This window comes from Cryptosporidium bovis (assembly GCF_009768925.1).
Source record: "Cryptosporidium bovis isolate 45015 chromosome Unknown contig_1, whole genome shotgun sequence".
In the NCBI taxonomy this organism is placed as follows: domain Eukaryota; phylum Apicomplexa; class Conoidasida; order Eucoccidiorida; family Cryptosporidiidae; genus Cryptosporidium; species Cryptosporidium bovis.
The window spans coordinates 243,295-258,793 of NW_027125030.1; the positions used below are offsets into that span (position 1 = coordinate 243,295).

At 26.5% G+C, this 15,499-nt stretch overlaps 1 protein-coding gene across 1 annotated transcript; it reads left to right on the forward strand.

Moving 5' to 3' along the window:
* Positions 1-314: 314 nt before the first annotated feature.
* On the forward strand, positions 315-15,428 carry FG379_000216 (uncharacterized protein; the record flags this gene model as incomplete). Its single annotated transcript, XM_067326556.1, has 1 exon — positions 315-15,428. One exon carries the CDS (start codon positions 315-317, stop codon positions 15,426-15,428), a length of 15,114 nt encoding a protein of 5,037 aa, XP_067183170.1.
* Positions 15,429-15,499: the final 71 nt, after the last annotated feature.

Genomic DNA, 15,499 nt, shown 5'->3' on the forward strand with positions numbered 1-15,499 from the left:
TAATTTTAAAGTAGAGATTTCTTTTGCCGGTGGGTTGGAAAATAGCACGATCTTGATGAGGGGAGATTGAGGGGATTTTAACGGTTTTAATTTGACGTTAATAAGGATTAATAATAAAATCAAATAATTTGAAGGATTATGAAACAGATAGTGTAGTTGTTAATAATCCCAATATTACAGAAACTTAAAAGTTATTTGAGGTTCAGTTTTAAATTAGTGATAAAGTGAGATAAAGGTATAATTAATTTTGAATAAAAAAAGGTATTTAGAGATATGTCATAATAAAATTAGAATTATAGTATAATTTGTAATAAATGCTAGAAACTATAATTCAGAGATTACTTGGAAGGTATTTAGAGCCATATGTGTACAATTTAAGTCGCGAAAATTTGAGGTTGGGTGTTTTGTCTGGAAACTTGGTTTTGGAGAACCTGAAATTAAAAGAAAATTTGGGTGATATTTTAAATTTACCACTAACAATAGATTCTGGAAAAATAGGTCATGTTTCAATAACAATACCTTGGACATCACTGGGTTACAAACCCTTGGTGATAAAGCTAAAAGGAATACATATAGTTGCGAAACCAAAGGATTATGGAGATTTGGATGAGAAAACATTGAGAAAGGAATTAAGAGAGTCAAAAGAAAAGTTAATTGAATATAGAGAAAAATGTCTGAATGAACGTTTTATAAACGGTGAATTGATAAATGCAAATGACAATTCTGTTAGTTCAAATTTTAATAATTCTTCAGAAAAAAATAGCGAATCGAATACAAACAATAAACAGGATGAAAATGGCTCAGCAAATGGGACAAATTTACTTTGGAGAATTATTAAAAAGATAGTTGCAAATGTTCAGATTGAGATTCAGGATATTCACATATGCATGATTGGTTTCCAATCAAATGTTAAAAATGGTAACTTAAATTTAAAAAATTCGAATAGCGATATTATCCTTGGGATAATGATAAAGTCTGGCTTTGTCGTAACAACAGATTCTTCTGGAAACAAAAATTTCGACATTTCAAGTTTAGAAACAAAGTCAGAAGATCCAAATGCTTTATTTAAAACAGTTGAAATAAACGATGTAGGGTTATACATCGGTCAATATTTTCCTAATTCATTAAATTTGATGAATAATAAACCGAAAAAAGATGATAATTCTCCAATAGAATTTAATTTAGTCAATGTGAACAGTGTAAGAGATATATTGTATGAAGACAATAACAATAAAGAGACAAATAATGTATTTGACAATAAGACATCAGATATACTTGAGTCAAAATATTTGATTGTTTATGATGAGATTAACACAAAAATGAGTTTAGGAGCCTGGAGATTAGAATTTATATTAAAACCACTCACATTTAAATTGAACGTATCTCACTCTCAAACCAATAACGAATTAAAAGGAATATTGCAAGTTCATAGTGTAACTGAGCATACAATAATAATTAGAAGAAGCCATTTAAGACCCATAATTTTTTCATTGCAAAGTTTAAATATAAGACAGGAGAAATATAGAGAGATACTTTTAAAAGATTCTCATCTTGTTATGTTGGATCCCATATCTTTAAGGACAACAACTCAAGATGAATACATTTCTTTATATTCTAGAAAACTTAAATTGGAAGCAATAAAATTGTATAATAGTGATGGAAATGAGAACAATTTCTTTGGAATAATAATAAATCCTTTATCTCAAGAAGAGTTAACAAGACTTCAAATTTTAGATGATGTTATTTGTGTCAGAAATATAGCAAAATGGCGATGTAAAGCTAGGGAAATAATTAATAGAATAATAATTGAGGCTTCTTCAAGAAAAAAACTCAGAAATTTATCATCAGATACAAAATCACTTCAAATGGAAAAAGGTAATTTGATTGTAAATAACGAGATGGTTAAGAATTTAGGGATAAATACAAATGGCAATAATAATGTTTCATGGACAACATGGGCAGTAAATAAGATTACTGGTAGAAATAATAATTCGACGAACAGAACACTAAATAATAGCCTCGATGCATCCTCTCCAAGTTATTTAATGCAACAAAGGGGAATTACATCAAATAATGATTTTACTGTTTCATCAAATAATGCTTTAATAACTGAAGAAGAGATGGACGTAATAATGACAGCGGTTACCAATGAAAAATATTTTGAAAAAATTGAAACACCTACAAAGTTTTCTATTACATTTGGTTTGGCTTATTTTGGTATGACTATTTTTGATGATGTTTCGAAACCAATTATACACAAGGAAAGTAATAGTGATATGATTAATAAAATAGACGTGAATGATATTAATATGTGCAGAAATATTACAGTAAAATTTATTGAATCGATTCCTAATCCAACGATTGATTCTACATTTTTGACTTTGAAACTACATGAATTATACATTCAGTTTAATATTCATTCGGTTATAGATAGAAACGATAAAGACAGCAATGAATGGAATTTTTCAACTTACGTTGGAAATTTAGCATTGAATCACTATGACAAAAAGGTTTTATTTTTTGATAAAAAGAATAATGACATTGATAATGTTTCAAGTAATAGCGAATATATTGACAATAATAGTAAACTTGGTTCAAATAAGGATTTAGAGAAAAATCGTTCAATGTACTATTTAGGCTCATTAATTAGATCTTTTTCTGATTCTTTCGGATTTGATAATTCAAAAAACATTAAAAATAATAATGCTAATTTATTAAATGTGACTGATTACTATTTAAATAATTCATCAATATTTTTACATTTGTCACACAATGTGAACAATGATGGAAATTCACTTAAGTTGATGTTAAAAGTTAGTCCAATTGAAATATTTATCACTCCACATTTTGTTTTGGATTTATATTCATTACTATATCTTTACAATTCAATAATACTTATTTCAAATAATGTTTCTAAAAAGGATAATGGTACTACTACTACTACTACTAATAATAACAATAATAATGGTAATAATAATAATGTAATATATAAAACCAAGAACTTTGGTGGAGCAAATGATCATAACAACTATTTAATTGACGATAAAAACGAGTTTGTGGAAAACTTAATTGAAAAAGGGAATAGTGTTAAATACTTGTCACAAAATAATTCGTTTCCAGATTTTTTGTATTTTGATATTGAGATATTGTCACCCGTAATTCACATTTTGTGTAGTAATTATGAGGACCAAGACAACTCTTTATCCTCTATTCAATTTATATTGGGAAACTGTCACATAAAAACAAAGTCATTATGTGAGTTTGATGAATTGGACTTTAATATTGAATTGTCTAATACACAAGTTAAATATTTAACATATATAAAAACAAACAATATTAAAAATGGTGTTTTGAATGGTGATAATTGCAATGATTCGATAATCGGAGGATTGGAATTGGATAAAGAATTTACTATTTTGCATCCTATACCAGTGTTAATTAATACGAATATACACAATCAAAGGAAGGAAGAAATTGGAAGTGAAAAAGATAATTTGTATATATATATAATGTGTAATTTACAACAGTTTATATTAACAGTGAATAACGAAACAGTAAAGTATATACTTCACATTCCTTTATCATTTTACAATGTTTTGTCTTTCCCAAATATTTTAGGATATTATTATCTACCACCTGATACACTTAAATTGGTAGACGCTGCTAGAAACACAGAAAGTGATTCAAATTTATTAAGAGGTAACGTTGATACTAGACACAATTTGAATAAAGACGGAAACTCCAAGAATGGTAAACTTGAATTTTATAATGAACAAAATATTTCTAATGAATATTTAGGAAGCGGAAAAAAGATAGCGAGTGATGTATTAATACTTATGAATAAAACATTGAAAATTGATTGCTATACGAAAACAGATATATTAAGTTTTAGAATACTTTCAGATAGTGGTAATATTGATATTTTGCAAGGATCAATAAAGAGCATATCTAGTTGTTTTTCATATGATTCAGTTGATTCAGTTTATAGGGGCAAAGTTAATTTGAATAGAGCTTTATTAACTTCTTCATATACAAAAAAACCACTATTACTGGTCGTTACTGATAGTGACCCTTTAATAGATAATTTATCAGTTTCAAATGGCAATAACCGTAATAATGAAAAGAAAAGACTTCAGTTTAATGAGATATCAGATATTGATAGAAATAATGTTACTAATTCATGTGGATTAATTTCTAAGGAAAATAATATCCAAGAAAATTCCTTTGAAAGTGATAATTTATTTGAAGATGCAATTGAGGAATATGATAGTACACTGGAAATATTTTTTGAATATAATAATAAACAGAAGGCGTATGATGAAGAAAATCTACGTAGTGATGAAGAATGCGATACCGTCTTAAATATTTCATTAATTTCGTCACCAATTGAACTATATTGGGATAAACCAACGATATTAAGTTTAATAGGTTGTATTAAATCTTATCAAGAAGGAGTATATAGAATTTTGGTTTTACACATGGAAACATTGGGCAGGATATATTTATTAAATAAGTTTTACAATCAAAAAATAGAGTGTAATTTAATTGACAATAGCGAGATTACATCAATTTATGGTAATTCGTACAAGATAACGAGCATGGACGATTTTTTGAATATACAATCATTGATATTGATGCGTAGTTATTTACTAAATATCAAGGATAATAATAAAGTGGAATGTTTAAATATTAATAAAGACAACTATAATTCAATATGGATGAATGAATTAAAACATATTGTTTATCATCTTGGAAAAATTGAAAAAAACAACAACAATTGGATATATAGTATAATACTAATGCCACCAAGATTCAATTATTTACATATTCAAAATGTATATTTGTTTTTAAATAATATAAATAATGTGATTGAGTATAGCAGCCAAACTAATGACATAAATTCAGAGATGGATGGAAAAAATGCAGACTATTACTTAGATTATAACTTTAAAATTTATTCTAATATCCGTCAGATTCAGGATGAAATTAAAGGTAGTTGTAAAAGAGAAAGGATGTATTCAAACGAGAGTTTAAAAAGCAATTCTGGTGAGAATAATAACAATAGTGATAATGTTGGATCTTTTAACAATGAAGCAAGTTGTTTTGGTGTTAACAATATAAGGGATTATTATCAAAAATATATGTTCTCTGGTCTTTTTGATAGTGGTATTAATGAAGAAGAAGTGGTATTTGATAATGAAAATGTTGGTTTACCTGATTTTTCTTTTTCGGTTGGAAACAGAATTAACAAAATCTATAATAATAAACCAAAAATTAAATTTACATATATAATTAAAGGAGGGTCTTTGACGTTTATAAAAGATGAAAAAGTGTATGTAACAATAGGAATAAGCAATATTTGTATTTGTTTTGATTTGTACAATACGGGGGATAAAAAGATAAAGTTTTCTGTAAATAATTGTTCATTTATAATAAATAACAAATGTATTTTATCTAGATACAATAAAAGCGATAAACCTTTGTTATTAATGCACATGAATGTTTATAAATCATTAAGTAATTCAGAAAGGATATTATTCGGTAATGAGTTAAATATTGCACTGAAGTGTTACATGGATTCATTGTGCTATATAATATATTACAAGGACGTATTAGAATTTATTGACTATATTAATGATGGAATTCTTGATACATTAATAAGCAAATCATATAAAGCAGCCAAAGATATTACTTCCAAAAAAGTTCTTCTTTATTATTTTAACATAAACAATTCTGTGATAAAGCTGCCGGAGGATCACGAAATCGTACCGGAAAATGATTATACAAATCCGAAGGATGTATTTGACGAAGCTGTTCAACATTATAAAGATACATTGCACGACTTATTGCAAGAAATGTATTTTGATTCAGTAGAAAGTTTTAACCATTTTAATAATTTTTCTGAAGATAGAATTAATGTTAACGAAAATGGCGATACAAGAAGAATTCAACTTGAAAGAATGCCTAGTGATGATTTAAGAATACCGAACTACTTACTGGAGAGAATAAGCAATAGAGAGTCGCTGATATTATTAGAAAAATCCATATCAGATTACCCAAGATTTAAAAATATTCTCTACGATATAAATTTATTTGAGAAAACCCAATCCTATTGTGAAATTAGTACAAAGAATATTAAAATATTTAATAAGATGATAAATAACACTAGTTTGATAAAGAGATTTTATAGTTCAAGACTAAATAATGAATCGTCCAATATTGAAATTTCTGAAATTAATGTATGGATTACAAGAGTGAAAATTACTGATGGCACTGTTGACATTGTGGAATGCAAAGAAAATAATGGATCAGATGAAATATGTGGAAGAATTCTTGAGAATGTTAATTCAGAGATTGAATTTGGAGTTTGCAAATATTTTCCAACTTTATTAATTACAAGGATGAGTAATAATAAAAAAATTGAATTAATTGATAATAACATATCTTTATTAAATATAAACTTATCTCCATTAGCAATTTATTTATCAAGACAGCAATTGACATTTATAATAAATGTAATCACAGAAAATTTTTCAAACAAGAATGAAAGAACAGACAAAAACTCAAGAATAAGTAACAATTCGTTAATTAGCATAAATATTTCTCGATTATCTTTGGAAACGTCGTTTTCTCATTTTGAATTCAATAAAATAGACGGCTATAGATCAACATCTATGCCATTATCATTATTAACACTATTTGAATGTAAGGTACGTTCGAATATATTAAAGATAAAAAAAGGTGATTCAAGTGAATATGAAAAATACATTAAATTCAGTATAACATCAAAAAAATATTATTTTGATGATATAAGATTAATTACAAACTCAAAATATAGGAGAATATTAAACGGTGGCTTTGAATTGGGTAGAACTGCATATGATGATGAATTAATGTTCTATAATTACGATTTAAACAGCAGCAATAACAACGAACTTTTTGTAAATGAATTAAATAAAATGGTTAGACAAGATTGGTGTTCAATACAATTTATATTTGAATCATCAAATATATATGGTAATCGAACTTTGTTAAGAGCATTTAATCCAAAAATATATATAGGTTTTAATTGCATAATAGATTTTTACTACTACTTATCTCATGGTTTCAGATCTTCTTTTTCTAGAGTGGAAAATAATTTAGGTGTGAATAAAAATAATTATCATGACTGTAGTTATACAAAAGAAAACGATTTACCCCAGAGTTTACTATTTAGAGATAACAAGGAAAATATAATGAGAGAATTTAAGGAACTTATGAAGATTGTAAATAAACTCGAGAAGTTGAAATTTGAATTTAGACTTGAAGTGAATAACGGATTTTTTGGTTTTGTCACTGATCCACAAAAAACATTAATAAAGGACAATTTAAATATTTCAAATGATTTAATTCTAATTCTGGAAGCAAATATAAATTGTAGTATTACAAGTTATTTAAGTGATACAATAGTTAAAAATTTGGATTTGCTAGATTGCGTTCTATATTTCACAGAAATTGATGAGAAAAATATAAATAACAAGCAAACAAGTGAAATCAAGTCACGTTTACTGAAACCAATATTAAATATCAATAGTAAATATAAAGCAATAAATTTTGACACACCAAATATTGTTAATGAGAACAATAAAGTGGTAATAGCAAATTCTTTTGATATAAAAATATATGGTAAATACTGCAGTAATATTAGAAAAATACTTGATGTTTATACGACACCTATATCTTTGGGTGAATTAATACTTGTACTGAATATTAAAGAAGTGGATATTAATATAACACCCTATCTACTGTCAGTATTGTTTAAAATATCCAAGAAAATATTTTCTGACGGACCATCTATTTCACCACTATATACAAGTGGCATTAAAGACAAATATAACAGTAAAACTGACGGAAAAATAGATATTAATGATATTGATAACGACAATTATGAATCAGGAATAACAGACTTAAAACAAAATGAAATTAACAATCATTTGAATAGCAGAACAAAAAATAGCGATTTATTAATAGATAGGAGCTATGTTGGTTTAAATTCGTTTCAAGGTCCGCCTCCAATAAGAAGAATACATGACATAAAGATAAGTATTGAGAAAATAAATTTAAAAATAATAAATGAATTGAATGAACTAAAATTAAACAATAAGCAAGTAAATTATGGTAGTTATCTACCGATAATAAACTTTGAAATATCTTTGCCCGAGTGGAGAATTGAAACAGCTCCATTAAAGACAAATCATATATTGTTGGATGCATCTTTGAGGTTGAATATATTAGATATAAATAATCAAATATGGGAGCCAATAATAGAAAAGTGCACTTTTTCCATTTATTATTTTTACGATCACCTAATATTGTATGATCCATATGTAATACCAACAAAAAAGTCATTGAGAAAATATTTTCATTCTACTTTTTCAAAATCGTTATTAATAAATATTAAACCAAGTATATGCAGTGCGATAATGTCATTTTTGCATTATTACAATTATTTAAGTGGAAAAAGTGATGTGAATAAAGATATAGGTATATATAATGATGAAATGGTTGATAATTACATTTGTAGTAAAAAAACTACGGTAAATGATTTAAAAATTCACAATCACTTTAAAAATTCAAATTCATTATCACTTAATGATATGCGTATACTTGACTTGAATAAATTGTCAAAATTAAGGGAAATAGATAACAGTTTCGATCAGAAAACAAGTCAAGTGAGAAACAACTTAAGATATATAAATTTAACGGGATATCCATATTACTGTTTTACATTAATAGAAGAAAATAACAATAACGGTTATAAAGGAAAAATAACGCCTGAATATTGTTTAAATCAGTTACTATTACTACTACCAAGTAATAAGGTAAATAAGTTGAACTTTAATAAGAATGGACATTTCATGGACGATAAAATATTATTAAAGAATATAAATAACTGTAATTCAAAAATACCATTATTGCGTGTATCATTATCAAATAAAATGTTATGCTTGTTTTCTGCACCAATTGATAAAGATATAATGAAATTGAAAAAAGAATTTGAAAATATAGATATCGAACACATAATAAGAGTGATGATAGTTTATAAATCCTATGATTTGTCAAAAAAACTATTAAATTACTATAAAAATGTATCAAATAATCAAAATGATATGTGTAGTAATATTGTTGGGCCACTTCCAAATGGTTTGAGTTTCACAAATTACAATGAAAACATTGTGTCAAGCGCAAGTATTGACACGATAATACCATATCACAATCTACATTACTTAAAGGATTTGGTGTCAAATAATAGTGAAACATATAAAAGACTGTTTTCGACGTATGAAAATGGAGTTATAGATGAAATTAAGTCCAATGGTTCGAATATGAGGGACGTTTTGACTAGTAATCAAACGGATTCAAAGTTATTATTAAATAGATCAATAGGCAAGTCAATATCAAGATCATTATCTAAATCTTCGATCAAATCACTACAAAATGGTATAAAAAAGAATTTAGAAAGAAAGTTTTATAATAGTAAAGTTGAGCACAATGATGAAAATAAAGATAATGAAGAAAACTATTTAGAATACAATAATCATTATCACAATTCATATAAGAATGTATTGGGTGAGATAATATCAATGGATTCAGTGAATAAATTATTTTGTATTATATCAAATAATAGAATAATAAACAGAAGTGGAATTCCGATAGAAATATGCTTTTTAAGTGATGACAATGTCCCAATACAGCTTTTTGATATATCAAATATATCAGTGGAAAAGGATGTTTGCGATGTAATTTTGAATCATGAGGTTCTAAAAAATCAATATAAATACAGCAACAATAATGTAAGTAAGAGTGATGATAACACAATAACTGACTCTGAGTTCATAGATAGCATTAACATGAATTGTAATGAATTAAAAACAATTCCAACGTGGCTAAACAATAATGATATCATAAACACTATAATGTGCATAATGAACGATCAAATATATAATAGTGAAGATGATGTAACAGGCATAATAGAATGCAATGGCAATAGTGAAAAAAGAACGTTTAAATCAAAGAGAATATATTACACTTATTTTTTACCCAACAATTGCATGTTGTCGGTTCCACAAATAGCATTGTTAAACAATAATTGTAATGTTATATTTAGACCAAGTATAATAGGATTGTTTGAAATGTATAGTATATATACCCAGTATAACAACGACAATGATATAGAACAGATGTTATTAGATAGTGAAATTTATAGCATATACGTCAATTTGATGAGTAAGTATAATTCAGAAGAAAATATGATATTGAATGACAAATATTTTTACGATAAAATATACGAATTACTGAAATTATTTAAAACATCTAATGGTGAATTTATATTAGATTTATATTATACATTTTGGAATAACATGATAATAAAATTTAGCGATAACAACAAGATGGATTTGTCATATTTATATTCAAGAGGATGGATACAAAATAAAATAAGTACTTGCAATAAAAACGTAAACAAAACGTATATACATGCAAGTAATGTATATTCAGATTATAAATATTTAATAAAAAAGAATGTAAATAGCCATAATAACAACTGTTATAATTTTTCTAAGGAAAATTCATTATATTTTCAGTCATATATACAGGGATATCAGTCATTATTTCCTGGAAATATTAGTATAAAAAATGTATTTATATATCCAGGTTTTAGTATATTTAATTTGATGCCAACACTAATTGATCTTAGATTAAAATCTCTGAATAGTTATTTTCTTCCAAAAACATCTTCGCTACTATATAAGTTAAAGCCATTTTATTATTATAATATATATCAATTTTCAGGCGATTCAAAATTACAGATGAAAACAAGAATAAGCTTGGACTATGTAAATTATGAGAATAAAGTTAACTTTTGTAGTAAAAGTGATAATGATATAGAATCAACAAGTGAAATTGACAGCTTATATACAAAGTGGTCAAGCACAATTGACCTAAACATGAATGAAACGGAATCATCATTCACGTTATATAACAGTGACAATAATAGTGATGCATGTAATATCGATATACAATATTTCTTTATGGATAAACTAAATAAATATGGTGATAAATATGCAAATTCAGTGGTGGGTTTGATGCAAAAGAATGTATTGGCATTTAATTTATGTACATGGTTTATAAATAAGACTCAACACAATATAATACCTATATACGAGAACACGCCATATCCGTATATAAATGTAGATATAGACAGACTATATGTGAAAAGTGTGGTTAACGATAAAAATAAGGAACACAAAATATATTTACTAAATAATAGGCACAATTACTTAAAAATATATTTTGATTCAATTGAAAGTATTAGAAATAAATATAAAGAGGCAGTAAACGAAATAGATAATGAAATATACAATAAAGAAGTGAAAACAATATTTGGGAAAATGAATAGCAGCAATAGAGGATATCATTCTCACGAGCAAACCGAAAATTCAAATATAGGTTTGTTGGAGATACCGTCTTCAAATAATACATATTCATTTCCAATAATAAATGAAAATAAAGTCTATTACTTCACGGTAAAAAATAATTCTTTATTTTATAATAATTTATATAACAGTTCCTTTAATAGTAGAATCATAGTAATATCGCCACATATTTTATTATGTAATTCAACAAAAAGAGATAGGTTTTTTTGGTACTCGATAACTTTTCCAAATGTGAATAGCAGCCAAAACAATAATTCCAGTAACAATAATAGTAACAACAACACTACACCAAGCAGTATTGATGTTTTAAGAATAGATCCAAATAACTTTATTTCAAAAAAAATAAGCTGTGTTGATGAATGTAAATATAAATACAGTATAAGTGATTTGAACATAATAAACTGCAATGAAACAAATAACGTTGTTTCAAATAATATTGATGTAAGTAAATTATTTTCAAATAGTGTTGGAGATGAGTATGATATTAGCATTAAACAGGATAATAATAATAATAATAGTAACGGAGACGAAAATAGCACAATCAAGAGCCAACATATACTACTTTATTTCTCAAGAGCATCAATACTAGAAGATAATGTGGAAGACAATGACTTTTATTTTGGTAATAAAATAAGGTGGTCACGACCAATAGTCATATCTTCAGAAAGCAACGGAATATATTACATATCAATTCCAAATAATCAAGACAATAGTGATATTCTAACAAATCCAAATACATATTGTATAGAAATAACAAATTCGGGTGGACTGTTTATGATAAATATTAAAGAATATGATAGTGTTGATAATTTGTGGGATGGAGTTATATTTACGAATTATTGCGATTATTTATCAAGAATAAACATAGAAACGTATCATTTTGAATATGATATTGAGGCAAAGAAAAAGCGTCTTTCATCCTATATTGAGAATAGCTTAACTGGAAAATCGCTAAATTCATCAATAGCTACTGATAGTGATAATATTGATATAAGCAATGGTAATAATGTCGGTATAAGTGGTTGCAGAAATAATGATTTAGTACTGAGGTACATAATAAAAAATAACAATACAAACAACCCGATGAAAATAACGTGGTCTAGTCCATTTGTTTATACATCGAGAAATTGCAGACTATTTATAATACCAAAATTAGATGACAAAATTGAAAATAAAAACAAGGACTCGTATTTAGATAATAACATAGGTAATATATCATCACTATATGGAATAATGGCATTCGATTTAAATTTTAACTATAATAATCATAATAACCCTTATCAATCAAAGAGATACATATTGTCTTTACCAGAATCAGATATAATAAAATTGTGTGATATGTATCCGTATTTGAATTCTGACTATTTTCTTAACAATGATATAACCAAGGGCAGTAAAGACTCAACTAAGAGTTACCCCATTGCAATAATATCAATAATAACAAGAAAAAACGGTCTTTATGTGGATGTACTCCCACCTAGAAATCATTCATCACTATTAATTAATTTAATGAAAAAAAATAGTTTATTGTTAAACAGGAAAGAGGACAAAATGCTTAATAACAACGTAGAAAATTATCATTTAGAAGACATTTACCAAGAAAGAATAAATGAGATAAATAAACTAAACAATGACTTGTGGTACTTGATATATACATATTATAGAAAAATAACCATTGATATTTCGCAAATAGGAATATCAATAATATCGGAAATAAGAGAATCGGAAATATTGTATATTGAATTAAGCACTATACAATTTAGGAAACAGGAAAGAAACAAAAATGGATTGGTGGATTCATACAGATTTATAATAGGCGACATACAAATAGATAATCAATACATTAAATCAAATTCCAAATGTTTGGTAAATAGTTCAAATGCAAAATATTATAGTAATAGTTGGATTGGAGCCAGCAGCAATGAGCTGATATTAAATTCAACTATCAATACTAATACAAGCTCTGGTGGAATAATACCATATGTGTTATTGGGTAACAAAATAAATGAAAATATTAATTCAAGTGGCAATAATAATAGTAACGGCAATATCGAAAGTGGTGAGAGTAATGTTAGCATTAATTTTGTTTCAAAATCGCCACTAATATCTGGAAATGATTCTAATTGCAGTGTAAATCCATTTTTAGTAATCAAATGGAGTTGTTCGAATGCGAGATCACAATGGGATACAAATATATATGATTTTGAGTGCGAGTTGTCATCAGATTTGGAATTAAATTTTGACTTTAATATATATAAAATAATAAATGAGTTCATAGATGATTGCAAAAACTATTATTGCAATCTAGTGAAGGATGTGAATTACAACAATTATTTAAATAACAACGGAATATATATATTGAATATGATAAATATATTATCAAAAAAACATAAAATTTGTAGTAAAACAAAACCAAAAACCACATTTTCAATAGACAAAATAAAAATAAGTAGTATAAATCTATTTGTATGGTGTTCGATACCATTGTTTGAGTTAAACTACTTGCCAGAATGGTTTAGAATAGGTTTGAAAATATTGACAGTATCGAATGCACTAGAATTGAGGGGAGCACCGATAAAATTGGAATCACATAATATAAATAATTTGATCGGCACATTAAAGAACATATTTAATGTGTTCTACGAGTATTATATGGCTGAACTATTATGGAGAATAGGCACGGTGTTAGGACATAGTTCATTTGTAAATATTCCATTGGTTCCGTTACAGATAGGAAAAAATACATTAAATATGGCATTTTCAACAATATCTATAGTTAATTCTAATATTATTAATTTACTATCTAGTTTGACATTGGATAGTGAATACATCAACTCGAGACAAAGAGAAAGAACGTATAATAGTACGAGTAATAGCAGTATAAATAATAATTTTATGAATGGTATTGGAGGCAATTACTATACTAATATGTTAGGTGGTGGTTTTTTAAATTCAAGTAGAATGATACAGGATTTAGATAATGGTGTAAATACATATAGAACAAATGTTGTTGATAGTACTAGTGGTTTTAAAAAAGGATTTGCACAGGCAGGTCATAATCTGACACAAGGTTTATTAAGTTTGGGTAATTTTATTACAAAACCTATAGAAGGAGCACAAAAAAATGGGTTTACTGGGTTCTGTTCTGGTTTAATTAAAGGCGTTACATCATCAGTAGTTAAGCCTATTGATCATATTGGCCAAGCATTAAACAATGTTATTGATGGTATTCAAGCTGAAGTGAACAAGCCGCTAGGTGGTTATAAACAAAAAGTAATGAGGAGGAGAATACCAAGAATGTTGTATTCCCACCATTGTAATATCAAAGACTATAACATTAATGATGCATTACTAAAAGAGATTATCGGTTACAATCTTACTAAGAATTTAATTCAATATTTTTTAATACCTACCAATCATTTTGATATGCCACTTGTATTACTATTATACCCAAAAAAAATTGCATTAGTTAAACTTATAGCTAGTTTTACTATTGAAGAATATTACTCATCTTGCATAAAAAATGGATATAGCTCTTTCAATGTTACTAGAAACAATTCAAATGCACAAAATAATAATGGCATTGAGGTTGTTAATAAGAATATTGGTAGTGGCAACGGTGCTACTACTAGTAGTTTCGATTTTAATAATACAAATCCTTCGGGGAATTTAGATAACATAAGTAATAGCTCATTTATTTCATATGGAAGTAACAGCAATAATTGTAATTATAAATCCAAACTATTATGGATTGTTAATATTGAAGATATAAATGAAATTAAAGCAAGTTCTCACGGCCTTATTATTGAAATATCCTACCAAAACAAAAATAATACGATTAATGATTCATTGCAAATACCTATATGTAAATTTTCATTGATTAATGAAATAAACGTTGCCTTAGACAATTCACAAAACAATGCATCTCCTCACCTCATATTTAAAAAAAACTAAAACTGAAATATATTACTACTTTTATTTTTATACAGAATTAAGCTTTTACTTCAATTTTACATTATTCCTAA